Source organism: Bubalus kerabau, chromosome 8 (assembly GCF_029407905.1).
Source record: "Bubalus kerabau isolate K-KA32 ecotype Philippines breed swamp buffalo chromosome 8, PCC_UOA_SB_1v2, whole genome shotgun sequence".
Classification (NCBI taxonomy): Eukaryota; Metazoa; Chordata; class Mammalia; order Artiodactyla; family Bovidae; genus Bubalus; species Bubalus kerabau.
Window position 1 is genome coordinate 10,556,211 of NC_073631.1, and position 27,858 is coordinate 10,584,068.

General features: G+C 48.5%; 1 protein-coding gene across 4 annotated transcripts; it reads right to left on the reverse strand.

Moving 5' to 3' along the window:
- On the reverse strand, positions 1-26,808 carry UPP1 (uridine phosphorylase 1). Of its 4 annotated transcripts, none has more exons than XM_055589441.1 (8): positions 26,731-26,808; positions 12,839-12,903; positions 5,967-6,081; positions 4,617-4,775; positions 3,524-3,638; positions 1,130-1,339; positions 793-939; positions 1-199 (listed from the first exon to the last, which is right to left on the reverse strand). In XM_055589441.1, the coding sequence occupies exons 2-8, from the start codon at positions 12,880-12,882 to the stop codon at positions 60-62; spliced, it is 930 nt and encodes a 309-aa protein (XP_055445416.1). In that variant the 5' UTR covers positions 12,883-12,903; positions 26,731-26,808; the 3' UTR covers positions 1-59. The 4 variants fall into 4 exon arrangements, with proteins under 4 accessions (XP_055445416.1, XP_055445417.1, XP_055445414.1 ...); XM_055589442.1 differs by having other exon boundaries at positions 26,784-26,802; XM_055589439.1 differs by lacking the exon at positions 26,731-26,808 and adding an exon at positions 26,373-26,517.
- Positions 26,809-27,858: the final 1,050 nt, after the last annotated feature.

The following is a 27,858-nucleotide window of genomic DNA, read 5'->3' on the forward strand; positions in this document are numbered from 1 at the left end:
TTGTGGCAATGATTTTATTTGCAGGAACCACAAACGCCCCCTAGATAAATGTTGGGGGATCAGGCCTGCATCAGGCGCTTCTTGATGAACTGGCCTACTAGCCGCTGGGGCCGCTGCTGGTACTCGACCAGCACCTCATGAGGGCTGCTGATCTGGTCTCCTTCCAGGCGGTTGAGGAGGGTGACGCACACCACAGCCGCTGCAGGGAGCAAACGCAAGGTCAGCACAAACGGGGATTTCTAGCTTAATCCCGGGAGACCAGCCTCCACTCCTCACAAGAAGGTGTGGGATGCAGAGCATCCTGTCCCATTGTCTCATGCTCCGGCTGCCTTTGTGTCCCAAAGAGATTCCCTCAGCGAACCTCAGGACTAGCTCGGGCCCCTGTACTGCCTTGAAAGGCCAGGTGATGAGACAACAGGGACGCCAGGATTTCTGGAAGCAGAGCTGGGCCTGGGGGGCTGAGGCCAGGAACTACAACTCAGAAATCCCAGGAGCTCTGAGGGGCAGATTCACTGGACAGTTGGCAGCGAAGCCCGCCCTGAGCAGAGGGGTAGCTTTCTCATCTTTCTGGTTCCTTAGTGGCACCTGAGTCCCAGCAGAGACACTGCGGATCCTGCTTTGCAGCGCGTGTCAATCTGAAGAGCACAGAGGTGTGCTATGCACTCGGCCGGAGGCATGCCTTGGGGGCAGGGTGGGCGGGTAATCCGGGGAGGACTTGGGTGAAGAGGGGTGAGAAGCAGGGGGTTCAGCAGGGTCGGGGGGTGGGGGCGGGTGGCGGCCTAGGGATCCCACCTCGGAGGCCGCAGGCGTTGCACATGGCAGCAAAGACCGACGCCTCCATCTCGATGTTGCGGATGCCTGCCGCGTAGGCTGCCAGCAGGTACTCCTGCTTGTCCTTTTCAGTGTAGGAGCAGAGCGCCCCGTCCAGGCGGCCTTGCCCTGGAAAACCGTGGAGCACTCGGTACGCAGTAAACACCCACTGCACGCCCATCCCACTCCCCAGACTCAGAGGTGGTTTCGAGCCCGCCCGGCCTGCTTGCCCTCCAACATCCGGCCCGAAGTGGAAAATCATGCGAACCAAGCGCACGTCGGCGGCAAACCCCCAGCAGGAGCCCAGAGCGCCCCTCACCCTCGTAGAAGTCCAGGGTGCACATGGTGTTGCCCACGACTGTGGGGAACTCGCCGAGTTCCGCGGAGCAGCGCACCAGCTCCTGCACCAGCTGCTCGTCCAGGTCCGTGTTCCGGACCTCTCGCTTCCCGAGGACAATCTGCTCGAACTCCGGCTTAAAGCACGGGTCCACTGCCTGCCGGGTGATGACCACCGAGCCGGGCTCCAGACCTGAAGGAAGGAAGGCGGGGGTCAGGCAGGGAAGGGCCTGGTCCATGCACAGGAACACAGAAAGGTCAGTCAGGCCCTAAAAAGAAATAGGTAAGGACCCCTTTTCAACACCAGATTTATTTTTCCTGATGGTAAAAGAAACGAATGGGTAGAGGATACAGAAAATACGAAAAAGTGCAAAAAAGGGCCTCTGCACCCCACTGAGCAGCGTCTTAACAATTGCTGCTGGAACTCTCTGGGGCTCCCTTTACCAGCAAGTGTTCAGCTGGTCCTTGTTTTGTAGTTTTTTGTTGTTGTTGTTTTAGTATTTAAGGTTTTGAGTAAAACAAAAGTAGCCAAGAATAGTGTAAGGAATTTCCAGGCTCCCCAAAACTGGTTCCTCTGGCCACCAGCCCCTGATGTTCTGGCTTCCCTCCAGGAGTGACCCCTGGTGAGGATCTGCTTTCTGGGCCTCCCTGGGTGTTTCCACATTTGTACCAGCATTATTCTGCTCTTCCGTCTTTGGACTGTTAATAACTTTGCTTGAGATTTGACCATTAGCATTTCTCACCACTACTTGCTTTAATGGGATGTTGGTTTTCCTAGACATTAAGGAGAAAGAAGCCATGAGAGCTGTTCCAGGGCTCCACGCCCTTACCCCCATATCAGCTGCTTTCATGAAACATTAAAAAATATGACCAATCCTCAAGCTCTGGCTCTGCCCACCCCACTGTGTGTCCATCTGGACTTTCCTTGCTGCTTCAACAGACACTCCTCAAGTGTCTCCCCACCCCAAGTGTGGACCTGAAAGAACCCTCAGATGGTGGCTTTTATGAATTCATGGTGCCCAGGATTTTCCAGCCGCTTCAGGCCTCAAATTGGAGGGTGCAGCCCTCCTCTAGGGTCAGCTGCTCTTCCTCAGACCCTGCACTCTCTCAGGATACCCATTGGCTATTTCAGAATTCTCTTCTCACATCCACCAGGAACCCCAGAGTTTCTCATGCTTCCTCCTGAGTGGGGGCCTGTGCTACCCACCCACTATTCCTATTTCGGGATTTGGGGGGATGCCATGTCACACTTTGCTGTTGAGGATTTGGGGTCCAGCTCTTTAGTTGATCTGTCCATTTCTATGGAGCAATTTTGGGAGACTCAAAACCCACCCTACTCCCTCCAGAATTCATTCTCTGGTTATTGGTTTTAAAATCCCTGCAGAGCAGTAACTCAGGAAGAGTTTGGCGGCGCTTCTGGCGATACTGGTGCCACGTGCATGAAGGAAAGCCTGCGCATTGGAAAGTATCACAGCTAAGTGCGCAGGGCCCTCCCTAGTCATTGGGGTGTTTTCTGAGAACCCCATTAAACTTTGAATGACAATCTGCAAACATGGATGCTACCTATCAATCTGTCTATGTAGTGGAAAGAAAATGAGACTATGTATCAAGAAGATTTAGGGCCTACAGAAGCCCCATTCACAGCAAGGAAACCTAAATTTTCAAATTACCGTAAATCCAGGGGAAGTCAGGCCTAGACAGTCAAAAACCAATGCAGAGGCCAGGCCTCCCAGCAGCTCCCAGCTCCTTGATGGGAGTGAGAACTGTCAGAACCCATTTTTCAGCAGAAAAACCTGCCCTGAGTTGGGACATCTGAAAGCAGGACAACTTACATAAAACAAGTTTGTTTCAACGACTTTGGCTTAAAACTCAACATAAGTTTTAGCGTTTTGTGATGTTAAAAAAAAATTACGATGAGCACTGAGGGCTTTTAGGCAATTTAAGAACACTTATCTTAATTTTGTATTCCATCTCTTTCTTCCCCCTTTGAGTTTCCTGTAGGTTTTCTCATAAGGTACTTCACATCCTTGCAAGAATAGGAAGGAGTGAGCAAATTGAAGGAGAAAGGCAGAGAAATGAGGGAGTAGAAAGAATAAAAAGAGAGAATCAAGCAAACAAGAAGGCATGAGAGTATAACCCCAAAAGAATGGGTTTTCACATGCGGGTGGCCTGGAAGCTTTCTGCAGCTATTTCTGGGGTATGGGTTGGGAGAAGTAGTTGGACCAAAAAAAAAACAGATAAATAACAAAACAAACTTGTTTTCACACCTGCTGCTGCTGCTGAGCTGTCCTTGGGCACAGCCCAGGTAGGAGCTTTGGGTCCCCTCGAGGCCCCCCCTTACCCCCAGCAAGGTCCCGGTCACTCGCTGCACACTGACCTATCCCACCGGAAGTGCCAATGCGGATGAGGGTGACGCCGGAGCAGCGAGCGTGGTACAGCAGCTTGATGAGCTCATGCAGCATGATAGCGATGGAGGGGACGCCCATCCCGTGCTAGAACCAGGGAGAAACACTAGCGTCACACTCCGGTGGAGTCTCTGTGTGCCCTGTGGTGCATTGCTAAGTGGTCGTAAAGAAGATGAACTTCAAAACGTAGTTAAAAATGATGACTATGTGGGGAGGGTTTGCATGATGTTGTTGCATGGATGACCCCACCTGATGCACCACAACCAGTAGAACGGATCTCAGCTGAGGACCAGAGGCCCGCGGTTGCCAGGCAATGAGCAGCCCCTCTGGCCTGGGAAGCCCTGCACACATTTTCCCCTTTCTCCACATGCTCTGCCGCAGCCATCCTCAGTGGCCGGCCTGTGGCTCCGCCCTATGAAGGCCGCTGCCTCTCCACCCCCAACCATCGCCCTTCTCCAGAGGTCTGCTGGAGTCATGGCCACCAGGAGCTGATCCAAGGTGGAGCAGTCCTTGGAGGATGTGTTTGTCATGGAGTCTGGCATGTGGGACGTGCTTCCATGGATTATTAGTATCCATGGAACACATGGATCTGAACACATCTTGATTCCTGGGTGTGTGCAGTGTGGTTGGAGCTGCCAAACATCTCAGCTACTCAGAGCAGGGGCACCGTCTGGGCAGCCTTACTCTATGGCAGCACTTGCTTAATGTTCCTGCCTACAAAGGAAACCAGAACCGGGAAACGAGAAACACCAGAGATTTGTGTTCACTCATTGCTGAATCACACATGTGTGATGTAAGTCCCTGTGAGGTGGCCAGGGCGGGGGCCACCTGGTCCTGGTCCTGACCCTCCCTGGGGCCCCGGTCTAGGCAGGTCCTCCTGGTTTCCAACCTGGGTCCTCACCACGAGCACACAGCTGGGTGGGCGTGCACATGTGTTTCCACGTGTGTCCTGGCCTGTCCTGAAGGCAGGCCCCAGCTCCAGGCTCCCCTCACCCCTGTCCCCGCTGCCGGGCTGTGTGCAGGGCAGGCGGGGAGCCCCGGCCTCCCGCCAGGGCAGGTACTCACGCTGACCGACAGCACCGGGCCCACTTTAAACATGGCGTAGCGGTCAGTGCCCTCACAGATGTTGGGATAGTCAGCATCTGGGTGGGCAAAGCCCAGCTCCATGGCCACGTACTTGATGAAGGTTTTCATCCGGGAAGGGCTTCCTCCAACACACACAAACTGCAGACAGAAAACAGAACCCCATCAGCAGAGGGAATGCACCCCGTCTGAGGAGCATGGGCCCTCGAAGTGGGACCCCCCACTGCAGCAGCATCTCCTGGAACTTGCTAGAAGTGCAGGTCCCTTCCCTGGCCTACCCCCCGGACCCGCTCTGTATGGGGAGCCAGTAATTTGTGTGCCGTGGAGGCCCCCTGGTGATTCCAGCATTCCTTCAGATTTAAGAAACACTGGTTCATGGACTCAGCTCACTGCTATTGGACCCAACAGTGTGAAGCAATCAGACGCACAAAATGCAGGACAGCCTTGCCCTCGCTGGACAGATTAAATCCAGGCTCCACGCCAGCCCGGGGTCCATCCATTTGTGTGGGCGGCAGCTGTGTGGGCATCCATCTGGAGGGAGCCTGGGTTCAGAATAAGGTGGGGCAGGACCCTCGGTGTGCAAGCAGCCTATCCATAAAATGGACTTCTAACCGTTCTTTCACCTGCCGGCAGGGAACCCAATGGCCAATTTGAGAAAGAGTCAGGGGCCAGTGGGGGCTTGGGGAGTCGTAGCTGTGGACGGAGCAGGTAAATCTCAGAGACACAGAACCTGCGGTCTGCAAAGTGCAAAACAAGAAAGCTCAGAAAAGAAAAACAAATAAGTCACTCTTAGGGACTCAATGATCAAAGAATTATTAGTCTCTAAACATAAAAAAGAAAACTTTTACAGCCTAGAAAAAAATTATAGGTTAGATTTAAGGGAAGAATGAAAATGGAAAATCGTCCCTCAGTTTGAAACAAACAGCATGAAAGAACCAGGCGGCCAGTGGGACATAACCTGGTCATGACCTTATGATCCCATGAGGCAGCCCTGGATCTAGGGTCAGCGGCCCGTTTCAGTTTAGAATCCTAAACTTTAGTCCACTTTAAAAGTCCTCTATGAGGACAATTCTGGACCCAGGCACTTCAGGCTCAGGGTGAGGGGAGCCTGGAAGCTGCATTCAGCAGGTTAAGTCATTGAAGGAACCAGCTCAACAAATCGATGTGCATCTTAAATGACAGACAGCAGACAAGGTGACTGCTCCTCCTCGTTATCCCTCAGTCCCCTAGAAAAGATTTAGTGTCTGCTCTTTTCTAGTCTCTCAATGAAGCACTAAGAATATTAGCGATCTTAGGACAAATTCCAAGAACTGAAAGCCCTGAGCATTTTACCTTCACGTCTCCAAACATGGCTGGGAAATCATGCGTGCTGGTGCTGAGGCTGAAGTGGTAGAGGATGTCTTCCTTCATTGCTGCTATGTGGGGATTGCAAAGCTGCACCAAGTCACTGCCCAAAACAGGAAAGGAGACAGTTTACAGAACCAGCGTCCAGTGGCCAACTGGACCACTGAGGCGCTCTGTGCCAGCGAGGCACGTGGAACCCAGCAGCGGGGCAACCCCAACCTACAGAGGCTTCTGCTCCATCTGAGTTCCCCCCACTCCTCCCCTTCACCCCCTCTTCACTTCCAGGGCTGGTTTTAGAGGGTGATCAGACAGAACTCACAAGAGCACTGAATGGTATACAAAGCTCAAAATGCCAATTCACTCTATATAGAGTGTAGCCAGTTGCTACCTAACTCAAGCTCACTCAACATATAAATGTGGCTTTGTGTTAAAAATAATATACTTATCACAGGAAATATGCATGGAAATAAAAGTAAAAAAAATGGCCTATAATCCTCCCACTCAGAGATGGCTTTTCCAATCTGATGCCTTTCCATTTCCTTGTCATTAGCCAGCACTTAGCTGGTACAAACATCCAAAGAGAGTGATGAGAAAAGACATCTTTTCATTTTGTATTTTTCTCTGCAGCTGCTTGAAACTTTGTGTGGTTCGCATTGTATTTCTCTTGGACGGTACACTGCTAGCTGGCGGTAGGGGTCAGCAAACATTTCCCATAAAAGACCAAATGGTAAATACTTTTTCCCCTGAAGGTCATACGGGCTCCATCACCTCTTCTCAACCCTGCTGTTGTCACATCAAAGTGGCCACAGACAACATGCAAATGGGTATGGATGTGTTCCAATAAAACCTTATTTAACATGATGCTGAGGTCTCGATTGCCTCTGCAGCCTTAGATACACCTCCTTCTACACCTGTGCCTTCCAGATCCCAAACACAAGTGTGCTGCCCAGTGCCAGGGGCAAAGAGGGAGGCAGCATGGGGCCCCAGTCCACAGCAGTTAGGACCTTCTATTTCTTCCTTCTGAGTCAGACTTTCTGCTCAGAACCCACTGATCACATTTCCTTCTCAATCTAACTGTGAGAAAAAAACCATACAGGAGAAGGTCTAAGCATCCTGGGATTTGTAAACACTACAATGCGACTGACCCAGGCAACCTCCTCTGCTGTCTCTAGCCCCTGTTTTCCTGGCATCCATGGGTCCTCACTCTAGACCAAAGGCGCTTGCTCCTCTGTCTTCTGCATCTCATCTCTTCTTCCTTTCCCTTCTCACATTTCCCTCCTATTTCCTTAGAATGACATCCAAGTTAATTCACAGCCCAACAGTGTCGAGAAGCAATACAAAAAGAGGCAACCATTTTTCTGTAATGCAAATGCATTATTTTTTGTGTTAAGACATGTCAATAAAAATGATCATCAAGTGAAAAAAATTAAAAAAAATTTTAAAGACGCAAACAAAATATTAAAGAGAGACAGATCTTTTTCTAAAGGGGAGGTGCTGATGGCTGGCTCACAGGATGGCCCTGGGGCAGAGATGCGAGAGTCTTACTCAGGAGAGGCCACCTGCCCAAGCCACAGTCTGTGCTGGACCCCAACCAGTCCCAGCCAAGCCCACTCTCCTGGGGCAGGGAGTCTCTTTCCAGGGGACCAAATCCAGCGGGGAAAAATCCCAAGCTTTCCCTGAATGCCTTCTGAATCTCCAGGCCAAGCTGAAATTCTGAAGTCGCAACACAACCACAGCATCTGAAGCTCCTTTACAGGTAATTGTTGCACTAGAATTACTGTTCTTGGCCTCCTTCAGGATGTTCACAAGACAGGCTACAAACAGAAGCGTTACTAGGCAAGCATCGGAACTGACAAAACAGGATGTGACCAAACAACTTTGTCACTTATTTCAAAATACAAAAGCTTTCTTTCCTCTTTCATTCCAGGAAGAGGAGAAGGAAATAGGGTGTAATTCTGGAGACATAATAGCCAACAGAACAAGCCCGGACTTACTTTTGTTACTGAGGCCTAATTGACCCCCAGTGTTGTAAGAGTCAGGTCTACCACAGTGATTCAATTTTTTAAAGGTTATACTCCATTTTTTAAAAGGATTTTAAAATAACAAGTAAAAGACATATTAATGCAAAACTGTTCCTCTAGCCTACACACAGTTTCAAACTTGACTTTATCTTCCTTTATTCTGTCACTTTATTTGTTTAACAAATATTCGTTGAGTACCTACTCTGTAAAAGAAATGGGTGAGATGCAAAAGGAATGAAACCTGACTTCTGATTCCAGGGGTTTATCAGCAGGGAGGGAAAAACATGGCTATTGGACAAACTGGCCCAGATGTCTAGGGTCGCATGCTCAAGAAACTGGCAGAGAGACTTCCCTGGTGAGCAAGTGGCTAAGACTCCATGCTCCCAATGCAGAGGGCCTGGGTTTCAATCCCTGGTCAGGTAATGAGATCCTGCATGCACCAACTAAGACAGATCTCACGTGCTGCAACTAAGATTCAGCACAGCCAAATAAATACAAATAAACATTTTCTAAAAAAGGGGCTGGCAGATGAGGAAGGGACTCTGAAACCAAAGGAGGGGTCACTGCTGTGTGTCCACCTCACCTGGTGCCCAGGTCCCCTTCTCCAGCCTTTATTTCACACTATCCCCACTCCATCAGCCCCCAGGGTCCTCAACTTGGGGGCAGAGGTCAGGGAGAGGACAGTGGGCACAGGTTGTGTTTGGCTGTCAATGATTGGAAGCACTCAGGACCCTACTATTTCAAGTAAAGTAATCTCTGCAAGTGCCATTCCTGGGGCAGCCCCCAAAATTGAAAATGGGCCAAAGACTCTGCAGGGAAGGAAGGAAAGGGCAGGTGTCCATGTGGGATTAGGACGTGAGCAGGTGACCAACCTGTGTGAGGCTCCAGAGGACCTCCTGAGGAACCTCCAAGAAGAGAACCAAGGAGCCCTTCTTAGAAGAAGGGAATCCTGAGAAAAGAGTTTTATGTATAGTGAGGTAGGACTGAATTCAATTAAATATATTTTGTTACTAAGAGTAATTGATACGAAACTGAAGCTTGGTTTTCTCTCTGTGCTAAGAGAATAAAGTTTTCTTGGAGGGACGTTCCGGTGGTCCAGTGGCTAAGACGCTGCGCTCCCAATGTAGGGGGTCCTGGTTCAATCACTGATCAGGGAACTAGCTCCCAACATGCCACAACTAAGATGCAATGCAGTTAAATAAGTGAAAAATGAATACATATTTTTTTAATGTTTAAAAAAATAAAGTTCTCTTGGAATATTGAGCCGTTTTCCCTACTGGATTGTACGTCTTTGCCTTTCAGGTGAGCTGTATTTGCTTTTGAAAGATCGTGCTCTCACTTTGGTTAAGTGAATTAAGTATTGTTCCACAGTGACCTAAGGTCCTATTTGACCAAGTGTTTTAAAACTTTTTTACTATTTTGACAAACTTGCCAAATTCTCCCTGAAGTTGACTTTGGGATTCTTCAGAAAGGACCCCTGAAGCATCTCAGAGAGAGTAAAATTAAACTCATGAGGCTTATTTGGTATGTTAAATTACATGGGCAGCATTGTCGTGGTAAATATTCTTAGGTTACATTGTGTGGGTTAAGTATTACTAATATACATGTTCTAGAAATTATATGCCACTCCTTAGAATCTGGTACATCCTGATAATGTTTACAATCATAATTGTAGTTATTATTTTAAAATTTTGTATGTCACAGAAATAGCCAAGTTTCTTTACCAAATACAATGTAATCAGACCTTTAACCTTGCCTTTTTAAGTCATTTGTCATTTATAGACTGCTTCATCTTCAAAAAGATTCCATAGCAAGAACTTTCTGGTAATTCCCTGTCAGTCCAGTGGTTAGGACTTGGCACTTTCACTACCAGGACTTGGATTCAATTCCTGGTCGGTGGTTTTTATTTATTTACTTTTTTGATGGGGGGAGTTGCTCATTTTGTTTTTTGCCTTGCTCAGCAGCTTATGGGACCTTAGTTTCCCAACCAGGGATTGAACACGTGACCCCTTCACTGGAGGCTCAGAGTCCTAACCACTGGACCTGTTTTCCAGACACAGGGAAACTCTTCCCCTCAAGCTAATAACAGAAATTTGGTAAATTACACATTAGTAAGTAGAATTGAGACAGTTATCTTTTCTACCTGATCTCTCCAGAAACTGGAAACTCTTCCCTTCTCATCAGCTTTATCAGGTAATAAAATTAATTATCTAATAATTACTAATTGAGGTCTGTATTTACTGCCTAGGATGCATTTCTCAGATGACTCCTTGTTGCTATGCTACATTATTGTACAGTTTGTTTCTGAAGCTTATTACAGTAATCTATCTTTGAACGAAGATCACATGTACCATGGCCTGCAACCAGGGGATTATACATGTGGGAAAGACATCAGATAAAGGAGTTTTGGAAGGGACTCTATTAGGCCTCCTTAGACTTCGATTAAGATTAATACCGCCAGACCAGGACAAGAAAATTATGATATCTGAAGTAGACAGCTGACTCAAGATGCCAGACCAGGCCTGTAAGCTAATTACTTTAATAACTGCTCACACTTTTGCTTATAAACCAGAAGTATTTCTTCCTTGGGCTCAGTCATTTTTAAGTTTCAAAAGTCAAACTAATTGCTGAGCTCGTGGCCAATTACCTCTGTCCAGTACTCCTAGGTTAACTTGGTGGGTTCCTCCTCTCTTACTGGATGGCCTTTAGGTCTAAAAGTATTGAAATCATACAGAATCTGTTCTCTTATTACTGTGGAATTATGTTAGAAATTAGTATCAAAAGATATTTCAAAATAACCCACATTTTCAAGTGCAATGTGACATTTACCGACAGAGATCTTTGACTTAGCCATTGGAAGTCTCAATAAAGTTAGGAGACTAAAGAAACACAGGGGCTGATTGCAGAGAAGAAAGCATTTAATGAGAAGTTAATAGCAAAGATACTTTAAAAATCCTATGTATTTGGAAATTAATTGTCCATTTTAAATGAAGTGTGTATCTTAGAAACCATAAAAAGGAAAATTAGAAAATATTTGTAACAGAATAAAAATGAAAAGAGAATTTACCAGAATTTGTTGCATGCAGCTGAAGCTGCTCAGTGCAACTGAACACATGAATCTTGAATAAGGGATGAAAACAATGGACACTAGCATAAGATATTGTTAGATTTAAACAAAATCTCTACTTTAGTTAACAATACTGTATAACATGTTTCCTAGATTTTTTTTTATAACATAGTATTTCTTCATATTCTCAAAATTGAATTAGAACTTTCAAGCCTCATTTAAATTTTTTTTAAATCACCAAGGTAACAAACTTTCTAGACATTTAGCAGTAATACTGATGCCAAAATACTCAGAACTATATCAAAGTTTTGAGTGAATGCTGCTGCTGCTAAGTCACTTCAGTCGTGTCTGTGCGACTCTGTGCGACCCCATAGACGGCAGCCCACCAGGCTCCCCCGTCCCTGGGATTCTCCAGGCAAGAACACCAGAGTGGGTTGCCATTTCCTTCTCCAGTGCATGAAAGTGAAAAGTGAAAGTGAAGTCGCTCAGTCGTGTCCGACTCTAAGCGACCCCATGGACTGCAGCCCAACAGGCTCCTCTGTCCATGGGATTTTTCCAGGCAAGATTACTGGAGTGGGGTGCCATTGATACATAAATTACAAATCTAGCATTCTATTCATACTAAGTCAAGCAAGTGGAATCCAAACGCCATAAATTTTTTAGCTGTCATCTTCCTTCTTAATCTTGTGAGGGGTCATGACAACCCATGACTCACTGCTCTGTGGACGTGTATCTGGATTGTGTAAACTGTCAGTAATATGTCGTGTGTGCGTGCATGCAGGCACGCTAAGTCTCTTAAGTCGTGACTCTTTGTGACCCTATGGACTGTAGCCTGCCAGGCTCCTCTGACCATGGGATTCTCCAGGCAAGAGTACCAGAGGAGGTTGCCATGCCCTTCTCCAGGGGATCTTCCCGACCCAGAGACTGAACCCGTTTCAGACATCTCCTGCATTGGCAGGTGGATTCTTTACCACAAGCGCCACCTGAGAAGCCCCAGTAATACATCATTTGATGTTACTACACTTTGTCTCAAAACCGTTGACCTCTTTTGGGCAAAACAGTCCTTAGAGCTTTTTGAAAAGCCATCTCCTGGGTTATAATTCTCAGGCTAACTGGAATATAATTTTCCTTTTTTTTTCCATATTGACTATTAATTTTTTTTCATCAATACCAGCAATGCACTCATATACATAAAAGAGTGGCCATGTGAATCATACAGTGGATAATGAACAACTGCAAAGAAATAAGGAAAGTGTTTGAAAGTCAGAACCAAGAGAGCTGGGAGGGCAGCAGGGACTGTGACTCAGAAAGTGTCCAAGAGGAGAAAGCCTCTTGTAAGGTAATCGTTGGATTGCATTGAGCTCCCCCTTCCCCGAAATCTTATGTATTGACCTTCCCCAATGGCCTCTTTGGAGTGGCCTCTCAGAGCTATCTGAGGCTGCCTTCCAGGCTGCAGTCCTCTTTTTGCCCCAAATAAAACTTAGCTCGCAAAAAAAAAACAACAACAAAGTGTCCAGGAGTAAGGAAACCCCACTGGACACAGGTCTGAGCGCTTCAATCCTTGAGGGACAAACACCCCAAGGCTACAAGCTGTGCCCGGCACCAGGTGCCAGGCGTTCTCAGCCAGCTCAACTGCCAGCCAACCCAGCGTTCAGTCCCCCAGACCCCGCTTGGCCTCAGACCCAAGAACCAAGGTGTCCACATGCCTCAGCTCCTGTGGGCTTGAGGTCATCCCCACCAGCCTAGGCCAGGCAGCACGCAGGTCACCTTACTTGTGATCTTCTGGCTTCTCAGTTTCAGCCGCGGTGGAGGCCATTCCCTCAGCTGAGGCAGGACCCTAGGAGAAGACGGCAGAGTCTGTGAGAAGGTAATAGTGAACATTTTAGGAGTTCATCTGAGGGCACAGCGATCGCAGACAGTGGTCACCCAGGGAGCTGGGGAGCGACCTACAGAGAGAAGGTGGGAGCAAAGCGAGTAGGTGACCGACAGCCGCAGCAAGAGGCCCAGACGGCTGTGTGATGGTTGTTCGTACTGTTTTGGATTTGCATCCTTGAGGCATTTATCGCTTAGATTTCAGTTTGCTGACACGGGCTGCCTCAGCATTACAGCCACCACGGTCCAGTGGGCTCCTTGTTTAATTATTTGAACACTAGTTAATCCTCCCAATAGGAACCACTGTCGCTCAGTCAGCAAGGCCACGTTAACCTGTGGAGGGCCAGCGCCTTCGAGAGGAACCCTACATTTCTGCATCACATGCAGCACGTATATACAACCAGGGAGGCTGCTAATTTCAGAGAGGAGCTGGCGGAAATATACCCAAAGTCAGAGTGTGGGCTGGCGTCTCATGCAATCCCCGGGGCAAGACAGCCCTGACCCAACGGACTACACCGGGCTGCCTCATCCTTCTAGAATCTTAACTCTCCTCCAGCTCAGGGCAGGAAGGGAGCAAGCAAAGGCAGCAGCTCTCCAGAGCCTGCCACGGAGGGAAGGGAAGGACCTGGGGCAGGTATGGATCAACCCACCACCCTGCTCCAACTCAGAGCGGGAAGAAGGGAAGTCCATGAGAGGTAACCAGAGTTATCTTACTGACACTACAGAGCTGAGCCTGAGGATCTGCCAGAGGTGAACACGGTGAGTGGATTCTGCATGGAGCCACCCCCAGCACCCCCAGCTCAGGCTCTCAACCTGGAACCCCACCAGCCACTTATCAGAAAACCAAACCCACCAAGCAAAAACCCAGAAGGTCTCCTTTTGGAGAAAAGGATCGATGGCTGCTGTTACACAGTTAAATTTTGACCATTTTTAGAAAATGCTGAAGACCAAAGAATATTATCATAATTGGGTCTGGGGCACAGATTTTTCTGGAGAGTTGCCTTGTCTCTCCTCACCTGGACTTCATCCTCCCTTAGCATTTATAGGACACTTCTCAGGAATTGCCATCCTGTGCATGTATGCATGCTAAGTCACTTCAGTCATTTCTGACTCTTTGCAACCCTATGGACTGTAGCCCGCTAGGTTCCTCTGCCCATGGAATTTTCCAGGCAATACTGGAGCATGTTGCTGTGCCCTCCTGCAGAGGATTTTCCTGACCCAGGGATCGAATCTGTGTCTTTTATGTCTTCTGCATTGGCAGGCGGGTTCTTTAAACCTGGTGCCACCTGGGAAGCCCAGCAGCCTGAGTCCATCACAAATTGATTGTACCCAAGTTGGGCAGGGCAGGGTGGTTGTTGGGAACCTCCCATCCATAGCCAGGTGACAACCCAGACTTGTGATGGGAGTGCAGGGCTTGGGGTTGGGGAAGGCGGACAGTCTTGTTGGACTGAGCCCCTAGCCTGTGGAGTCTGACACTGTCCCCAGGTAGACAGTGTCAGAATTGAGTCCAACTGTAGGACTCCCTGATGGTGTAGGAGCTGGTGTGGAGAACTGCTTGATGGTGCGGAGAAAACAAATCAGAATTGTGCTCAGTGATCAAACTCTTAAGGGCATAGTTTGCCTTTACAGCATCCAGCAGGCAGATGGATGAAATGAGATGCAGACAGCCCAGTTTCTGAAGAAGTCTGGCATCCAGGAAATGCCACTCTCGTCATGTGCACCCTGCAGGCAGCAGCTACCGCCCCTCTGGGATCCATCTCATTGTCTGTAGTAAGTGCAGACACGTCTTCCGGAGCACCAGCCCACAGCCTTCCTTATTGGCCCTCACTGTCCCCTGAGAGATGAAGTCGGGCCGAGGGTCATGGAGAGTCAGTCACCTCCTCCTGCAATCTGCCCCCTCTGGTCTGCCAGCTCTTCCTCTGGGGGTGGTATGGGGGAGGTGGGTATGGGAAAGAGGAAGGGTGAGAGGCGCCTTCCCACAGGGCGGCAGCTGAATCAGAGCTCAGAGGGTACCCCAGGGGTCCTCAGGGAGAATCCATCCCTATTTTCCAGGAATTGAAACTTAGCCACAGAGAAGGCATCCTGTCTGGACTTGCTAGTGTTACTCTCTAGCCCAGTTCTTTGCTTCCCTCTGAAGCAGAGAATGCATTTTCTCTGTCTTATCCTTGCCCTCTGCCGCCCTGGACCTCAGCTCCTTCCTGAAGTGTGGTAGGCTTCCTAGACTCAGTTTAGTGCCTGACGGGTGTTCCCCTCCAGGCTGTGAGCTCCCCACCCCCAAGACAACTCCTCCTGGGGCCAGGTCCTGGCCTTGCCGACAAGAAAGCTTTATTTAACCAACTTTGTGCAGAGAAGATTACAGCCTTTGCAATGTTGTAACTGGTAACTTCCTCACTAAATATCTTAAGATGTTCAGGTGGAGTGAGCATGCATGCACATTTGCCTAAGGAATCCTGGTACAACCACCAGAGCCGTATGTCACTCTCAGAAGGAGCTGGGCGTGGAGGATAAATGATATGGCTTCCCCACTCACCCACTGAAAGGTCAGAGATGGGGAGGGGGTGAAGGAAGTCCCTCCCCTCTCAATTCACTTGCCCTCAGACCAGCTGGAACAGACGGGGTCCAAGAGCCACACCTCTGTCACGGGCAGACTGGTTGCTCACTCAGATTCACCCTTATTCTGCAGGCCACCAACAAGGTGAGTGCCCCACTTCTGTAAAAGGAGACCCTGGTGATGCTTAAGAATAACCACTCACAAAACCATGCGAAGGTGGAATTTCAGAAGAAATTTTCAAGTTAATAAAAAGGTATAGGGAACTTCCCCAGTGGTCCAGTGGCAAAGACTTCGAGCTCCCCACGCAGGGGCCCTGGTTGGGGATCTCCATCCCACAGGCTGCAGCTAAGACCTGGTGCAGCCAAATAAATAAATCGTTTAATGTGTATGTGAAGCTTGTGGGTAAAAGGATGTCACCAGCCACTGCTGTAAACAATGTTGCCTCCATCAAGTCCTCAGCCGAGGCAGCCATCCCCATGGTGCACCCCAGGAAACTCAGGATGGAGAAAAACAAGACGTTGGCCCTAGGTGGTTAAGATGAACATCAGATGAATGATTTCAAGGAGCCCGGCCTCTTCATCCTCCCACACATAGAAAAGCGCTGAGATCATTAACTTGAGATGTCTGATTTCTGCGATTGGCTGTAATCTTCTGATGTTCAACTTAAACATCTGGCTTTTGTTTTGCTCTCAGCAGAACTCCTATATATCCTGGGTCCACTCTTATCTCTTTGGAGCATTCCTCACAGCTACCTGAAAGGCTGTTCCCCAGACCTAAGTCCTCAGTAAGTCCATCAAACAAAACTGAATTCCCAACTTTAAGTTGTGTGGTGTTGTTTTATTTTTTGTCAAGAAGATGCATTATTTTTTTCCAGCCATCAAAGGAATCAGAAAATAGGTCCTTCACCATCGAGGCCAAAGTCTGTCCCCCTGGGGTTTAATGCAGACAAAGACAGAGGGAGCCCACCAGGGTCCACTGCAGTTGGTTCAACTCAGGTCACAACTTAAAGAGCGCTGGAAGTTTAAGTCTCGCAGTCCTGTCCGACTCTGCAACACTATGGACTGTAGCCTGCCAGGCTCCTCTGCCCATGGGATTTTCCAGGCAAGAATACTGCAGTGGGTTGCCATTTCCTTCTCCAGGGGATCTTCCCAACCCAGGGATAGAACCCACATCTCCTGCATTGTAGGGAGTCTTTACCATCTGAATCACCAGGGAAGTCCTTGTGCAGTGTAACTAGAAGTCATCATAGGCAAGCTCATTCAGAGAATTTAGGGAACATTTTTGACAACTGCTTTTTCCTTTGCGTCACTGAATTAATGCTATCATGCACCTGTTTCCTCCAACAGACAATATGCTTATGTATTTCCTAAGGACACACCCTTGATGTTGTACAACTGACGTTCAGCCTGGGCATCACCCCAGGTCAATACTTGTGTGGCACCCACTTCATTTCCTCTGTGGCGGAGAAACTCTAACTTGCACAAACCCCAGCACTGAATCAGCACCACAGTGCTGTCCACCCACAAAAGGTGCCACCCGGTGCTGCCCACCCCTATTCACCCAATACAGCTGTGGCCAGAGCGGAAATGTCAGGGGGAATTCAGGCGCTTGCCTCATACTTTTACTTCACCTTTTTAGTAACTCAGAAGCAAAAGGCAAGGGAGGAAGGGAAAGCTATACCCATCTGAATGCAGAGTTCCAAAGAGGAGAGATAAGAAGCCCTTAAGTGAACAATGCAAAGTAGAGGAAAACAATAGAATGGGAAAGACTATAGATCTCAAGAAAATTGGAGATACCAAGGGAATATTTCATCCAAAGATGGGCTCAATAAAGGACAGAAATGGCAAGGACCTAACAGAAGCAGAAGATATTAAGAGGTGGCAAGAATACACAGAACAATACAAAAAAGGTTTTAATGGCCCAGATAACCATGATAGTGTGGTCGCTCACCTAGAGCCAGACATCCTGGTGTGTGAAGTCAAGTGGGCCTTAGGAAACATTACTACAAACAAAGCTAGTGGAGGTGATAGAATTCTAGATGAGCTATTTAAAATTCTAAAAGATGATGCTGTTAAAGTTCTGCACTCAATATGCCAGCAAATTTGGAAAACCCAGACGTGACCATGGGACTGGAAAAGGTCAGCAGCTTTCATCCCAAAGAAGGGCAAAGCCAAAGAAGGTTCAAACTACCATACAATTGTGTTCATTTCACATGCTAGCAAGGTAATGCTCAAAACCCTTCAAGCTAGGCTTCAGCAGTACGTAAATGGAGAACTTCCAGATGTACAAGATGGATTTAGAAGTGGTAGAGGAAGAGAGATCAAATTGCCAACATTCGTTGGGTCATAGAAAAAGCAAGAGAATTCCAGAAAAAACATCTACTTCTGCTTCACTCACTATGCTAAAGCCTGATTATCTTCTTGGGCTCCAAAATCACTGTGGACAGTGACTGCAGCCATGGAATTAAAAGATGCTTCCTTCTTGGAAGGAAAGCTATGACAAACCTAAACAGCATATTAAATAGCAGAGACATCACTTTGCTGACAAAAGTCCATATAGTCAAAGCTATGGTTTTTCCAGTAGTCATGTACAAATGTGAGCTGAACCATAAAACAGGCTGAGTGCCGAAGAACTGATGCTTCCCAACTGTGGTGTTGGAGAAGACTCTTCAGAGTCCCTTGGACAGTCAAGAGATCAAGCAAGTCAATCCTAAAGGAAATCAACCCTGAATATTCTTTGGAAGGACTGATGATAAAGCTATACTCCAATACTTTGGTCACCTGATTCGAAGAGCGGACTCATAGAAAAGACCCTGATGCTGGGAAAAATTGAAGGCAGGAGAAGGGGGTGACAGAGGATGAGATAGTTGGATACCATCACCAACTAAGTGAACATGAGCTTGAGCAAACTCCGGGAGATGATGAAGTCTGGTGTGCTGCAGTCCATGGGGTCACAAAGAGTTGGACACGACTCAGCAACTGAACAACTACAATGCCTTCCTATTTATCTGTAAGATAGCAGAAGGTGCTAAGAATTGCACTCATTAGTCATTCAAGTAAAATCACCAACAGGTGTACCTGTTAAGGTTCGTATCAGCACGTGTTGTGTGTGATCTGTAGAGAGAGGACAAAATGCAGGACTCTGAGTCCAGTGTAGTAAACACGTGTGAACGTGAACTCCAATGCCTGTTGGCCTAGGGAGAGCCAGGTAAAGGCACAGACTTCTCTAGTTCAACGTGAGGAACGAGTTCTTTTCTTTTTTTTTTTTTTTTTTTGAGTTGTTTCTTAATGATCCCAGATTCCTAGAAATAGCCAGGAAAGATGCAGCAAAGAGAGGACAGGACAAACAGTATTCACAGCAAGGAGACCTGAACCCATGAGACATGTGGAGGATGCAGAGCCAAGCAGCTCAGCGGGCTCGGGGTGGAGAGGGGTGACTTGGGCGCTGGCCCAAGACCAGGCGCAAGGGCAGCCAGGTGTCACTACCAACGTGACCCCATCCTGGAAGTGACCGGGGGCTCTGAAATCTTGGACGCAGTGAATGACAGTCAGAGGCTTTCATATGAAATCCACACAAAGGGCTCCAGAATAAGCCGTTTTTACCTAACAACTATTCTGTTCTCAAGACTTTGAGGTCCTGAAAGCCCTTACATGCTTGAACCTTGGGACTTTCCAAATGTGTCACTACCCCTCCTAGAAAAAACTAATCTCCTCTTCTCTGAAAAAACCCAAACAGATATTGTCCTGTCTTATTGCTCATCTCTCTCAAGTGACCACTTCTCTCTCCAAGGTCCTCGGTGTTTGCGTAAGTGCCCTTCCTGCCCCATCCTCTTCTAAGAAGGCATTTTCTCTCCCAAGTGCCTCTCTGTCTCTCCCCACTTCCATTAAGATGGTATATAAGCCCCGGATTCTAACCACCTCCTAAGATTGCATTTTTCTCTGAATTCTCCCATACACATATAAATTCAAATCTTTCTGTTCTCTTGGTAACCTGTATTTTTAATTTGCAGTCTCCAAAAACAGAATCAGGAGGGTTCCTGATTGTCGTTGTCTCAGTAATGTCGACTCTTTGCCGACTGCTAGGAGACTCAATGGACCCAATGCCAGGGGTGCGGAACCTCTGAACACACCAGGAGCCTTTGGTTAAAGCAGGAGCGTTTACTACTGGTAACAAGCAAAGAGACAGGGAGTTAGCCCTCAAAGCGCTGTCTCCCCCAGTAGCAGAATGGGATGTCCTAAGCCAAGGGTGCATGTGTGTTCACCAAAGGGCAAGTGTGACCTTCCCTGTAGAGTGGAGTTCTAGGTGCCCTTGCCCAGTGGATAACACACTCAAGCATCCTGTGTATGTGCAAAAGCAGCAGCAATCTTGCCCGAAGAGCAGAGAGTTTAGCACTAAGAGGCAAAGTCACTGTTAGGAGAAACAGACGGAAACTGCCCCTGCTGGCCAGGCACCTCAGTAACCATCTGCCAAGAGTTATTTTATGACAGGAGGTCCTGGTAAGGTACAAAGAACAAACACCACCCACCAGAAGAATTCAGGAAAGATCAAAGGCGACCCCACATCTCCCACCCACCTCCCAGAATCCTTCTCATTGGAATCCATCTTGGCTGAGCAAGGCGTGCACCACCAGGAAGGACTCTGAGTCAGAATGACTGGCCAAAGACACCCCGGAAACTAATCCCATCACCATAAAACCCGAGACTAGGAGCCATCCAGCAGAGTAGCTCTCCTGGGTTCCCTCCCTTACCCTGCTGCTCTCCGCCCAAGCGCCCCTTCCCAATAAAGAAAGTCTCTTGCTCTGTCAGCATGCACATCTCCTCGCACAATTCATTTCTGAGTTCTAGACAAGAGCCCACTCTCGGGCCCTGGAAGGGGCCCCCTTCCTAAATCCGCTTTAGGTTGACAAGATCTAGGCACGTGTTGAGCACGTCTCGGGGGTCAGCACAGGTCAGCATCACTATTCCTGAGGCTCATCTGGTGGTTGAGCCCTTGAGTGGGTTTGGGCAAAACAGCTCAAGAATGTTCACCAGGATGATCTTTACCTCTGGAACAGAACTGGGGTCTTTATGAGTGCTTTCTGGTCTTTGCTACAGTGATTTCTCGTGCCTGAAAAGGGTTGCTGGTTTCCTCACTCTTTGTTCTTTTTAAAATCATTAATTGCTGAGAACTACTCTTTGTTTCTATTGCAGCAAAAATAGATAGGAAGTTTTTCTCCCCTGAGAACAAGGAAAGTAAAGGGAGCAGTGAACAGGCTAGAGAGGAAGCAGAGTGCCGAAAGAGTTAATCACTCCTGGCTCTACTTTAACTGCAGAGAATCTGTGCTGCTTGTAACAAGATTTCTACTTCACAAAGCCAACCTGTCACCCTTAACTCCATAAACTACGGCCTGCACCAGGTGCTTACATTCCCCGCGCTCCTGTGCAATACATCAACCCTTGTAGCTTCCTGCATTGCAGAAAGAGGGTTGCAGGCCAATAAATTGAAAGTGAAAGTCTCTCAGTTCTGTCCAACTCTTTCTGACCCCATGGACTACACAGTAGGAAGTCAAGAAACATCTGGAGTACAGGAAAATTTGGCCTTGGAGTACAGAATGAAGCCGGGCAAAGGCTAACAGAGTTTTGCCAAAAGAACGCACTGGTCATAGCAAACACCCTCTTCCAACAACACAAGACATAACTCTACACATGGATGTTCACCAGATGGTCAATACTGAAATCAGATTGATTATATTCTTTCCAGACAATGATGGAGAAGCTCTATACAGTCAGCAAAAACAAGACTGGAAGCTGACTGTGGTTCAGATCATGAACTCCTTATTACCAAATTCAGACTTAAATTGAAGAAAGTAGGGAAAACCACTAGACCATTCAGGTACAACCTAAATCAAACCCCTTATGAATATACAGTGGAAGTGAGAAATAGATTTAAGGGACTAGATCTGATAGACAGAGTGCCTGATGAACTATGGATGGAGGTTCGTGACATTGTACAGGAGGCAGGGATCATGACCATTCCCAAGAAAAAGAAATGCAAAAAAGCAAAATGGCTGTCTGAGGAGGCCTTACAAATAGCCATGAAAAGAAGACAAGCAAAGGCAAAGGAAAAAAGGAAAGATATACCCATTTAAATGCAGAGTTCCAAAGAACAGCAAGGAGAGATAAGAAAGCCTTCCTCAGTGATCAATGCAAAGAAATAGAGGAAAACAACAGAATGGGAAAGTCTAGAGATCTCTTCAAGAAAATTAGAGATACCAAGGGTACATTTCATGCAAAGATGGGCACAAAGCTAGTGAAGGTGATGGAATTCCAGTTGAGCTATTTCAAATCCTAAAAAGATGATGCTGTGAAAAGTGCTGCACTCAATACGCCAGCAAATTTGGACAACTCAGCAGTGGCCACAGGAATGGAAAAGGTCAGTTTTCATTCCAATCCCAAAGAAGGGCAATGCCAAAGAATGCTCAAACTACCACACGATGGCACCCCACCCCAGTACTCTTGCCTGGAAAATCCCATGGACAGAGGAGCCTGGTGGGCTGCAGTCCATGGGGCCGCAAATAGTTGGACACGACTGAGAGACTTCACATTCACTTTTCACTTTCATGCATTGGAGAAGGAAATGGCAACCTACTCCAGTGTTCTTGCCTGGAGAATCCCAGGGACAGGGGAGCCTGGTGGGCTGCCATCTATGGGGTCACACAGAGTCAGACACGACTGAAGTGACTGAGCAGCAGCAGCAGCAGCAGCATGCTAGTAAAGTAATGCTCAAAATTCTCCAAGCCAGGCTTCAACAGTACCTGAACCGTGAACTTCCAGATGTTCAAGCTGGATTTAGAAAAGGCAGAGGAACCACAAATCAAATTGCCAACATCAGTTGGATTATCGAAAAAGCAAGAGAATTCCAGAAAAAAACATCTACTTCTACTTTATTGACTATGCCAAAGCCTTAGAGACGGGAATACCAGACCACCTGACCAGCCTCCTGAGAAATCTGTATGCAGGTCCGGAAGCAACAGTTAGAACTGGACGTGGAACAACAGACTGGTTCCAAATTGGTAAAGGAGTCTGTCAAGGCTGTATATTGTCACCTGCTTGTTTAACATATGCAGAAGACATCATGAGAAATGCTGGGTTGGATGAAGCACAAGCTGGAATCAAGATTGCTGGGAGAAAATCAATAACCTCAGATATGTGGATGAATCCACCCTTATGGAAGAAATCAAAGAACTAAAGAGCCTCTTGATGAAAGTGAAAAAACCAAGTGAAAAAGTTGGCTTAAAACTCAACATTCAAAAAACTAAGATCATGACATTAGGTGCCATCACTTCATGGCAAATAGATGGGGAAACAATGAGAGACTTTATTTTCTTGGGCTCCAAAATCACTGCAGTCATGAAATTAGAAGATGCTTGCTCCTTGGAAGGAAAGTTATGACCAATCTAGGCAGCATATTAAAAAGCAGACACATTACTTTGCCAACAAAGGTCCATCTAGTCAAAGCTATGGTTTTCCCAGTGGTCATGTATGGATGTGAAAGTTGGACTATAAGGAAAGCTGAGCACCAATGAATTGATGCTTTTGAACTGTGGTGTTGGAGAAGACTCTTGAGAGTCCCTTGGACTGCAAGGAGATCAAACCAGTCGGTCCTAAAGGAGATCAGTCCTGAATATTCATTGGAAGGACTGATGCTGAAGCTGAAAACTCCAATATTTTGGCCAGCTGATGCAAATAACTGACTGGTTGGAAAAGACCCTTATGCTGGGAAAGATTGAGGGCAGGAGGAGAAGGGAATGACAGAGGATGAGATGGTTGGATGGCATCACCGACTCAATGGACATGAGTTTCAGTAAACTCTGGGAGTTGGTGATGGACAGGGAGGCCTGGTGTGCTGCAGTCCGTGGGGTCACAAAGAGTCAGACATGAGTGAGTGACTGAACTGAATGACTGACTGACTGGAATATATAGTCCATGGAATTCTCCAGGCCAGAATACTGGAGTGGGTAGCCTTTCCGTTTCTACAAGGGGTCTTCCCAACCCAGGAATTGAACCCAGGTCTCCCTCATTGCAGGCAGATTCTTTACCAGCTGAGCCACCAGGGAAGCTCATAACCCAGAGACAAACGGACCCAATTACCAGGCAGCCTGTCGCCAGCTGTGACTATTTTGAAAAAATGCAAGAAGGCGAGACCTTCATCACTCTGAGCCTTATCATCTACCCTAGATGACGAGACCCAGGCTATAAAGTCTCTAGGTTCTGCTAGAAGTGGGGCATAGTACTTGAGGTGCTAGCCTGCTGTGTTCTCCCCCTTGCCCAGCAAACAGAATAAAGTCACTTCTATTTCCTCCAAACTGTCTCTCCATCTTTCTATTCAGCATTGGTGGACTGGGAGCCAAGAGCTTGGCAACATTTCCACATGAGATACAGGAGGCCATCAGTCACCTTCTTGCCAACCATCAGTGCAGAGAATGCAAAGGTTCTGAAATTCACACTCTGGTTCCTAACTGAGGGCTGACCAGAGAGTGTTTCCATTTCTCCACTGCCTGTTGTTCTTCTGTGAGACAGGATGTAACCTAGTTTGACCCCACCCCTTCCTTACAAGGGCTTCCCTCAGAGCTCAGTTGGTAAAGACTCTGCCTGCAGTGCAGGAGATCTGGGTTCTATTCCTGGGTCAGGAAGATCCCCTGGAGAAAGAAATAGCAACCCACTCCAGTATTCTTGCCTGGAGAATCCCATGGACAGAGGGGCCTGGTGGGCTACAAGTCCACGGGGTCGCAAGAGTCAGACACAACTTAGCGACTAAACCACCAGCGCCACTTCCTTAACTGGGTCCTCACTCTAGCTCTGCTAGATCCAACTTGCAAAATTAAAAAGCCCTCCAGCTGGCAGCTGGTTTTGATTTTCTTGTTTTGTGTTTGTTGTTGTTCTGTTTTATTTTAGTTTTAACCTATTTAATCCAATGCAGACAGGCAGATTACTTTGGGCATATAGATTAGTGTGTAAATGTTTATATATATTTTTTGAATGAACATATTTCAAAAGCAAATGTGTGTGTATATGAGAGGAAGGAGGGAGGGAAGACCAGAAAGATGTTCAGGGTTTATCTTTCATGGTTTAGTCACTAAGTCATGTCCGACTCTTGTGGCCCCATGGACTGTAGCCCACCAGGCTCCTCTGTCCATGGGAATTCTCCAGGCAAGAGTACTGGAGTGGATTGCCATTTCCTTCTCCAGAGGATATTCCCGACCCAGGGATCGAACCCACGTCTCCTGCATTGCATTCTTTACTGACTGAGCTATGAGGGAAGCCCTTTATCTTTAGGAAGCAGAAGAACTAAAAGTTTCCCTTTCTTGTTGTATATTTGTTCTGTTTAAAAAAAAAACAACAATGAATTTGTATTAATTTTAGGACAACAAGAAAGTTCACTTGGACAAAAGCCAATGTAAAGAATAACTACTTTGTTTCAACTAAAGTGCTACTTCAATGCCTACCAGGGTTGAGAGTACTGGAATAAAAAACATAATTCATGTCTGATAAACCTGTTTGAATTAGTCTGCAGTCTTCAAGCGAATGTAGAAAGACAGCTAAAAGGTCAGTTTGGCCTCGGAAACGTGGGGCCGGGGGAGTGGGGTGAAATTGACCCAGAAGTAGGAGAGGGGGCCCTCTGCTAAGAGTCAGGCAGCCCGAGTGAAAGGCAAGACAGTCCTGGGAGGGGTTGGCAGGGTGGGAAACCCACTAGGCGACAGTTCTTTCTATTCAGGGAAAGTGCAAATCTTTTAAAAGCCAGGGTCACAGCCAATGAATGGAATCAAAGGTCTCTGACCCGGAAACACAGGAAGGGGGTAAGACGTGCGAAGGGAGACCAGGGCAAGGGGACGGAGAGGCAGCCGGGAGGACGGAAAACAGCCGAAGAGTTCAGAGCGCAGAGTCTCTACGCCTGGAGCCAGCTAACAGGATATGGCCCCATTCCAGCCTGGATTTCAGGGGGGTTTCTGCAAGTCACCATCAGCCGGGAACTGCCCAGGGCAGAGCCGACCTCTGGCGAGGAAAGCGCAAGACGGCCAGGGCTGGGAAACAGCGGGTAGGAGAAGGCTGCGGGCGGGGACTCTGACTTACCTGGACACGCCCAGACCCCAGAGCTGGGGAGGCGCCCCCACACGCCCGTCTTAAAAGCAACCGGCCGCTTTCAAAGGCGGCAAACAGACCCGCTCCCCGGTGCAAATCATATTTGTCAGGTACTTTAACTGTGAAGTTTTCTCTTTTGACCTGCCGGACACCTTGACGCCAGTATTTTACGCTGTGACACTTAATCTGTTGACTCAACGCACACACTTGGGTTCATTTTAACTCTGAAGGTCTGGTAACAGTCTTTCTCCAAAACGTCATTTCCACTCTCCCCTCGCGAGAAGGGGACGCTCCAGGTGTCCCGGGACCGATCTCGTTCGGTTTGGACTGCGCATCTCATGCACCAGGTGGACCCAGCATCTTGGCGGAGCCCCGACACCCGAGCGGCAGAGGCGAACATGAGCGCCCTCCCTCCCGCACATCCTCCCCGCACACTTTCCCGTCACGTCCTCCCCGCACATCCTCCCGGAGCATCCTCCCCGCACACCCTCCTGTCACGTCCTCCGCGCGCGCTCTCTCAGCACACCCTCCCGGAACATCCTCCCCGCACTTCCTCTGCGCGCGCCCTCCCCGCACACCCTCCTGTCACGTCCTCCTCGCACGATCTCCCCGCACCTCCTCCCGGGGCATCCTCCCCGCACACCCTCGGAGCCTGCCCTCCCCGCGCTCGCTCCGCGCACTCGCTCCCCGTGCGCTTTCCCGGCACATCTTACCCGCGCACCCTCCCTGCCGATGGCCCCGCGTCCTCGCACCGAGTCGTCTTACCGGCAGGGTGATTCCCGAAAACTGGACTCCGACCACGGAGGCTCCCCGCGCAGAGACTGCCCGACCTGTGCCGGGAGGTACTGGGGAGCTGGTGGAGTCAGGCCTCCCGGGGGTCCCCGCCCGCTGGCCCGCAGCTCCTCCCATCCCGGCGCCCCCGCCCCATCCCCGGCGGGTTTCCTGCTGAGCAGCGGGCGACGGCGAGTGACCGGAGACCAACCGCTTACTCATTAAGCCACTCGTCCCGCCCACGACACCTCCCTGCGGCTTCTTCCCCTCCTGACAGCAGAGACTTGGGGGACAGAGGTGACCCCCCGAGGTCACCGCTCCGGCCGGAGCCGGGGTATCTGCGGGCACCCACCCCGAGTGCAAGCGTGGGGCAGGCGGATTGTCTGGGGCGAGTGCCAGAGTTACCGGTGTGGAGCTAGCGCTGGGCTAGGGATGAGAGTGGGCCCCACTGGCCAAAGGTGGTCCACTGGGTCTCTCTGGCCCGGATTCACTTTGGGACTTGCCTGGTCCTAGTAGCGCCCGGGAGGGCGGGAGGAAATGACTCATTCATTCAGAGCCACCGGCTGAGGCAGCGGAACTGCCTCCAGGCCTCCAGCCAGCGCAGGCGGTCCTGCCAGTCCTGTCACTAGGGGACCTGGGAGGCACACACCCCCCCCCCCCCGGGGGGCCCCAGGCCTCTGGGGAGTGCACGCAGTGGCCTGCTCTCCCTGCGAGATGAAGTCCTTTTCTTTCCAACAGGCCGCACTTGAGCCAGAAAACCAAACACCAAAGACTAAACAATCTGTTCAGTTCAGTTCAGTAGCTCAGTCGTGTACGACTCTTTGTGACCCCATGAATCGCAGCACGCCAGGCCTCCCTGTCCATCACCAACTCCCGGAGTTCACTCAAACTCATGTCCATCGAGTTGGTGATGCCATCCAGCCATCTCATCCTCTGTCGTCCCCTTCTCCTCCTGCCCCCAATCCCTCCCAGCATCAGGGTCTTTTCCAGTGAGTCAACTCTTCGCATGAGGTGGCCAAAGTATTGGAGTTTCAGCTTTAGCATCAGTCCTTCCAATGAACACGCAGGACTGATCTCCTTTAGGATGGACTGGTTGGATCTTGCAGTCCAAGGGACTCTCAAGAGTCTTCTCCAACACCACAGTTCAAAAGCATCAATTCTTCAGCGCTCAGCTTTCTTCATAGTCCAACTCTCACATCCATACATGACCACAGGAAAAACCATAGCCTTGACTAGACGGACCTTTGTTGGCAAAGTAATATCTCTGCTTTTCAATATACTATCTAGGTTGGTCATAACTTTCCTTCTGTTAAGTTAGAACCTGGTAAATATGACACCTGGAAACAAGTTGTCTCCAGCCATTTCTAAAGCACACAGGTGAACCCAGTCAAGCCCGTTTACTGAGTCCAAGCTCACACTCTGCTTGCTGCAGGACACCAATGAGAGAGGAGGTGTTGAGGCAAGGAATAGGACTTTATTT

What these genes read in the sequence shown, in the direction of transcription:
- UPP1 (XM_055589439.1), bottom strand. Translation starts at nt 26,516, where the DNA reads ATGGGAGGAGCTGCGGGCCAGCGGGCGGGGACCCCCGGGAGGCCTGAC. An exon ending in TGGCACTTCCGGTGGGATAG is followed by an intron (nt 1,340 to 3,523) that starts GTCAGTGTGCAG and finishes TCCTTCCTTCAG; the next exon opens with GTCTGGAGCCCGGCTCGGTG. An exon ending in CAACGCCTGCGGCCTCCGAG is followed by an intron (nt 200 to 792) that starts GTGGGATCCCTA and finishes TGCTCCCTGCAG; the next exon opens with CGGCTGTGGTGTGCGTCACC.